Source organism: Athene noctua, chromosome 16 (assembly GCF_965140245.1).
Source record: "Athene noctua chromosome 16, bAthNoc1.hap1.1, whole genome shotgun sequence".
Classification (NCBI taxonomy): Eukaryota; Metazoa; Chordata; class Aves; order Strigiformes; family Strigidae; genus Athene; species Athene noctua.
The window spans coordinates 1,444,018-1,450,017 of record NC_134052.1 but is presented as its reverse complement, the minus strand read 5'-3'; the positions used below and the strand labels follow the sequence as shown (position 1 = coordinate 1,450,017).

Here is a 6,000-nt window from a genome sequence, read left to right as displayed (position 1 = left end):
CGAGTTGGAACACCATCTGCCTTCGTGCTTTTTGGAATGTGGCACAGGTACATCCTGAATGCAAAATGAAGCCTTTAACCAGATCAGGCAATGGGACAAATTCCATTCTTTTCAATACACTGGAAAAGCTCTACCTCAGAAAACCACATCTCTGAAAGCAGCCTCTAAGCACCACCAGTGCAGCTGCTGTTCAGCCATCGTGATACAATTCTACTGCGTTTAGTACATCACTCTGGTCACTGGTGCCCCTTCTTTTCCATGCCAAATCCTAACCACAACATGTTGGCAGCACTTGCCCAGATAGGAGAGAACCCGTTACCCGTCCCCAGCTTTTGCACCTGAGGTAATTTTAACAGCAAGCTCCATAGTCCCTTCAGTAGCTCTGGGCTTGACAGAAAACATTCTAGCAGGTGAAGGGTCTCCGGCTGGAGCTATACAGACTGGCAAACCTGCTGGCTGCAGTCATGGTTTCTCTGGCTAAGCAGGTCCTGTATTTGTGGGAACAGAGATTCCCATATCTTTATGGGAAACATCTTTAGAATCCCTCATAGACACTTTAGTTGAGGGATGACCAATCCCACTGCCTACCTGATGATGAAACCGGTCTGTGTCCCTCTCTGAAACCATACTCTGCAGGATGGCTATTTCCTCCCTCAGAGTCCCACTGGCCGTTTCACTCTTGGTAAGGGCAAGAGTCAGTGCTTGTGCCTTCTCTTTCCATTCTACTTCTCTGCTTTTGCTCTGCTTCAAAAGAGACATCACACGCTCCAGTTCTTCCCCCTTTGCTTTAGACTTATCCTTCAGTTGCTGGGTTAGCTCCTTCTGCCTTTGCAAGAGGTGGTCTCTCTCCTGGAGAATCTTCCTCTTCTCTGCTTCCTCTTCCTCCCATTTCTGGAGTTTCTGGATCTGTTTCTTTAGGCTCTCCCCTTCATCTTTCCACCGCAAAGCTGAGGTTAGTTGTTTCAGGAGTTCACTCTGCCTCCCAAGCTCTTGTTCCCTCCCCATCAGAGTCTTCTCTAAATACCTGACTCGGTCTCTCTGGCACTTTATCTCTTCATCCTTCTTTGTCAGAGTCTGCTGAACGTGCTGGAGATCGTCCCGAAGAGCTCTTATTTCCTCTTCTGACTCTTTCTGCTCACTGTCAGCCTTGGTCTCTCGCTCCCTCTCAGGAAAGGCTTCTTCCAGGAGCTTCTCTTGCTCTCTGGGATGTCTAACCTCCACATTCTTCTCCGTTAGCCAAAGCTGGAGATTCTGCAGGGTCTTCAGTTCTTCTTCTTGGCACTGGAGTTTTTGCCTAAGAGTTTCATTCTCTTCACCTCTCTTCCTCACCACTTCCTCAAGCAGATTCACTTGTTTCTGGCATGATGCCAGCGCTACTTTCATGCTTTCTTCACGAAGCTGCAACATGTTCACTCGCTCCGTCTGCCTGAGGAACTCCACGTGCTTCTCCTTCGCTCTTTGGCTCATTCTGTCTAGATCCTGCTCTAGACTCTTGGCCTGCTTGCCTTCTAACTCCCTCTGCTCTCGAAGGCCCTGGACATGCTCTTGCAAAGACTCTATCTCTTGGTCTCTAGCTTCTAGAGAAGATTCAGCGTGTTCTAGTTTTTGCAGTATAGCTTTAGTCTGCATCGCTGCCTCCTCCTTTTGCTGTTGAAGCCTAGAGACAGCCTCTTCCAGAGCCTCTATCTTTTTTTCTCCTTCTTTCAGCGTCTCTTTTGTTGCTTGAAAATTTTTTTGCTCAGCTGCGTGCTTTTTCTCCTTTTCCTTGCATGCCTCACATTGCTTTCTAAGGGATAAAATTTCTTGCTCTTGTTCCTTTAGTGTCACTTGAAGATGTTGCAGAATTTCCTTCTGCTGTTCGGAGTCTCGTTCTTGTTTTTGCAAGGTCTCGATCAGTTCCTTCTGAGATTCAACCATGAAATCCTTTTCTTTCACTATTGCCTTAGTGCATTCTAAGTCTCTGTGTAAGGCAGTCATCCGTTCTTCTGTTTTTTCCTCACAGTTCTGTATTTGTTGCTTTTGGATATCTATGAGTCTGTCCTTTTCTTTTAAGGTCTCTAAGGCTTGCTCCAGCTGGTCACGGACAGTCCTTAACTGCATCTCCATGACTTCTTCAGCTTCCTGGATTTGCTTCTGTTGCGACTCAAGCTCTTGATCTTTTTGAGATAAAGAAAGTGTCATCTTTTCTACTTTACCATGAAGCTCTTGCAGGTGCCCCTCTTGCTGTTCCTTGTACTGCTGCAAGAGTCTTAACTGATCCCTTTGAGCATGGCACTCACTCTCTCTGTCCTTAAGAGCTGCCCTCAGGTGTTCAAGGCTTGTTTGCAGAGACTTCACTTCTTCTCTCTCCTTTTCCAGTTCTTGGATCTGCTGAGTCAGAGACATAAGCTCCCTGGTTTTGTCCTTCAAGTTTTCTTTCATATGATCCAGATCCACAAGCAGATTTCTCACTTGCGATGCACCGTGTTGTTCTAGAATCATTATTTTCCCCTCCTGGAATTTGATCTCCTGGTCCTTCTCCTCCAGTTCTTTGCTCATCTTGCTGACAGCAGTGCTCTGCATCTCTCGCTGCTTCTCCAGCTCCCATAGCTGTTCTTGCTGGGATCTGATCTCCTGGTTCCTCTAGGTACCTGTTAATAGACTCAGTGTACTCTCAAATTGAAGAACTAGAGTCCTTAATTACCAGCTATGAAAAGGCTATTACATAGAGAAAACTATTTCTGTTGAACACAATGCTGGCCACATTTGTAGAATCACAATAGAAATCAAACAAACTGTTCGACATCACTAGTATGACATTGCTATGGAATATGCACCATCTCCAAGTGGCATATGCACCTTATGATATTGCATTGTGTTATAAGTCTTGTTATTAGTATTCTTGTGTATCCGTGTTTATTTGCTTATCTCACTGTGTTGAAAGCATGCACCATTAATTGTTTTCTGATGATGAACTGTGAAGCCAGACTTCAGTAAAAGGGTTCAAAACCTTCCCCTGTACTCACCCCAGCAAAGCAAGAGGAGTAACTACCCCCACTTGCCGAAGCAAGATGTCTGACCATGCCAAGGGGTGGAGCGTGGGTGACTCTTCACTCAACTGCCGCTCAGATTTTGGCTAAGCCAGCTCAGGCCGAGGCCTGACATATGCTGGGAGCCCTTAGACTGCAGCAATAGCAGCCTGCTGGCAGCACGGGTGGCCAGCGAGGGCTGAGGGACCATGATGCAGCGGCCATCATCTCCTGCAGCTGGCTGTCTCCTGCAGCCACCAGCTTTGTCTGGCAGTATTGTCAGAATCTGCCGACTTTTGGAAATAGATAGACCAGACTTCCAAACTGGAGGGTATGAAACATCAGCCTACCCAAAAAGCCTTTGAAGCAGATCCAACAGCAGCTGAACTGTTGAGGCTTTTTGTGCCTCCCAGTGTGAATCAGGGGATACCGCACCATGGCAGAGCAGGAAGGATGAGCACTCTCACCAGGGAACTAGTTTTTCTTTTTTCGCTTATAAGTGCACAACTTAAATGTTACCAGTTGGACGCTATGAAACCTCATGGATGGAGTGGTAAGTGAATTCATGTAATAGTCCCCTTTGCCCAGACTAGTCTGAGCCCTATTTGTCACGTTGGACTGTTGTATTTCTTCATGAGCTCATGAAATACAGCTTAGTTCACACTGTCCTGCGAATTTGAAGTTTTCTCTCCCATATTGGTTTCTCTCTAGCTGCTTGCAGTCTGCCCCGTTCCTGCTGCAAAACAGGGAGAAAAGGGTTCAGCAATTCCATCTGTGTAGGCTGGGGTTTAGTGCTAGGCTGGAACTGCTGCTCCAGCGGCAGCCAAGGACTGAAGTTTGAGCTTTGAGAGGGAAGTCGCAGGTTCCCCGTGGATCTCTTCTCCCGTCCCTTCTTGCCCCAGTGTCCCCCCACCCCCGCCCCCCCGCGACGCTCCGGGGCCGGGGCTGTTTCCTCCCGCTCCCTCTCTCCCAGGCTCTGCCGCTTTTCGCCGCCGCCGCTCTCCGGGATCCTTAACGCGGCGCCGTCAGCGAGGAGCGCCCCGGGCAGCGCTGCCCCCGAGCGGCTCCGCGCCAGCCCGGCTCTCCCGCCCGGGGCCTGGCAGGCAGCGGAGCCCCGCGGGCCGGGCCCGGGCGGCGAGCGGGGCCATGGCGGCGGGGCCCGGGGAGGCGGCGCGGGGCCGGGCCTGCCTGCGGCGCCGGCTGCAGAGCTCGCAGGAGGCGCGGCAGCGGCAGGCGGGGCTGGTGCGGAAGCTGCAGGCGAAGGTGAGAGCGGGGCCGCCGGCCCGGGGGGCCCTGCCCGGGGCGGGGGGGCCGGGCCGCGCTGAGCGGGGCCTCGGCAGCGGCCATTTGGGGGGGGGGGCTCAGCGGGGCCGGCCCCGGCGCTGCCGCGGGCGGGAGGACGCCGAGCCCGGGCCTTGGGGGAGGCGCCGGGAGCCGCCCGGCCCGGCCTGGTGTGCTGGGCCCTGCCGCGGACCCCCCCGAGCCTCCCGTGAGGTCTCTGGCGGGAGGAGGGTGCCCGAGCTCCCGAGCTGGCGCAGGGTCGGGGCAGGCCCTGCCCGGCCCGGCGGTGGGCCCGGCGCTGCTGCCAGGTCATTCGGCTTCTCCTGCCCCTGCGTGTCTGCTGCAGCCCAACAGGAATCTGCGGTGACCGAGCAGGGCTTGGGTCGGAACTATCTGTACCTGCTAAATATTGAAAAGCAGTTTTGAAAACTCATTTCTCCAACTTAGAGGACACGCTGGCCTTCTAGCCCGTTGGGAATACTGTTTTGGGGTCCATAGTGGCCATAGGCCGGGCACGGCTGTCTGAATTCATCTCCTCATTCTGCTGCCATCGCTGCCGTAGCTGAGCAGGGAGCGCTATGTGTAAAAGAAACAAGTCACAGGACAAGAGGGAATGGCCTCAAGCTGCCCAGGGCAGGGTCAGGCTGGCTCTGAGGAAGGATTTCTGTGCAGAAGGGGCTGTTGGGCGTTGGAATGGGCTGCCCAGGGCAGGGGGGGAGTCCCCATCCCTGGAGGGGTTGAAGAGTCGGGCTGACCCAGCGCTGAGGGATCTGGGGGAGTTAGGAACGGTCAGGGTGTGGTTCATGGTTGGACTGGAGGAGCTTCAAGGGCTTTTCCAACCGAGATGATTCTGTGACTCTGAAACCCTGTCTCAAGTTGTTTAATAATAGAAAAGGTGAATCTTTCCTGTATCGTAATGGCTTCTTGTTGGCTGTATTGGGAGCACTGGGGAATGTGCTGTGCTTGAGCTGTGAAGACTCAGAGAATTGCTGGTGCGGGAGGAGCTGAGTCTGTTACAAGCTGCATTTGCTCATCTTCGTTCTCTTTATCCACCCAGGTGCTGCAGTACCGGACTCGGTGTCAAGAGCTGGAGCAGCAGCTGGAAGCAGAAGGGGTGAGTATGGAGGTTGCTAACTAAAGATAGTGCACGTAGCATTTGTTAACACAGACAAAAAGTTCCTGAAAACAACGACGGAGGAAAACAAGATTTTTCTACCCAGGGATTTAAAGAAGCGCTGTACATTTGCCCATCACTGTTTTGTCCAGTTACCGTCCTTACAGCAGCCAGTAGTCCCAGAAATGCCAGTCCAAAAACCCATTGAAGAAGGATTTTAATTTTGTGGAAGAGTGCTTTGTTGCTGGAGTGACATTTGTCATAGGTCTCAGGAGCGGGCTGTACTGCCTGTTACATTATATGGCTGTCTCTGAAAGAGTTGACTGAAACATAGCATTTTGGAAGGCAAGAATGGTGGCATTCAACACACAGAGCCTGACCTCTGCTTTTCTTTCTGCCTGACAGCTAAAGTAAACTTAGGAAACAAAGGAGAGTATTCCCAGGCTTCAAGTCTAAGTGGGCACTCATCATCATCAGCAGCAGCAGCTAAGGATACCTAGCTGTGAGAGTGGGAGACTGAGGAGAGCCACTCCCACTGAGTAACACCCTTCCCCTCCATGGTCATGACACTGTTATGCCTGGAAGAAGCCATGAGCT

The 6,000-nt window shown here is 51.9% G+C and overlaps 2 protein-coding genes across 5 annotated transcripts in view; one reads left to right on the top strand and one right to left on the bottom strand.

The window, feature by feature from the left end:
* Positions 1 to 477: 477 nt before the first annotated feature.
* Positions 478 to 2,562, bottom strand: LOC141967147 (uncharacterized). Its single transcript, XM_074920595.1, has one exon. The coding sequence runs from the start codon at positions 2,560 to 2,562 to the stop codon at positions 478 to 480; it is 2,085 nt and encodes a 694-aa protein (XP_074776696.1).
* Positions 2,563 to 3,472: 910 nt separating this feature from the next.
* The window catches only part of CEP250 (centrosomal protein 250), a 33,638-nt gene continuing 31,110 nt past the window's right edge, over positions 3,473 to 6,000 (top strand). For 3 of the 4 annotated variants that reach the window (XM_074920002.1, XM_074920001.1, XM_074920000.1), the window contains exons 1-2: positions 3,473 to 3,561; positions 5,347 to 5,403. In XM_074920002.1, coding sequence (XP_074776103.1) covers positions 3,550 to 3,561; positions 5,347 to 5,403 — 69 coding nt within the window. In that variant the 5' untranslated portion in view covers positions 3,473 to 3,549. Of the gene's footprint in view, positions 3,562 to 4,154; positions 4,272 to 5,346; positions 5,416 to 6,000 lie in introns of those variants that run through there. The other variant, XM_074919999.1, reaches the window with a different exon arrangement.

What these genes read in the sequence shown, in the direction of transcription:
- LOC141967147 (XM_074920595.1), bottom strand. Translation starts at nt 2,562, where the DNA reads ATGCAGAGCACTGCTGTCAGCAAGATGAGCAAAGAACTGGAGGAGAAG.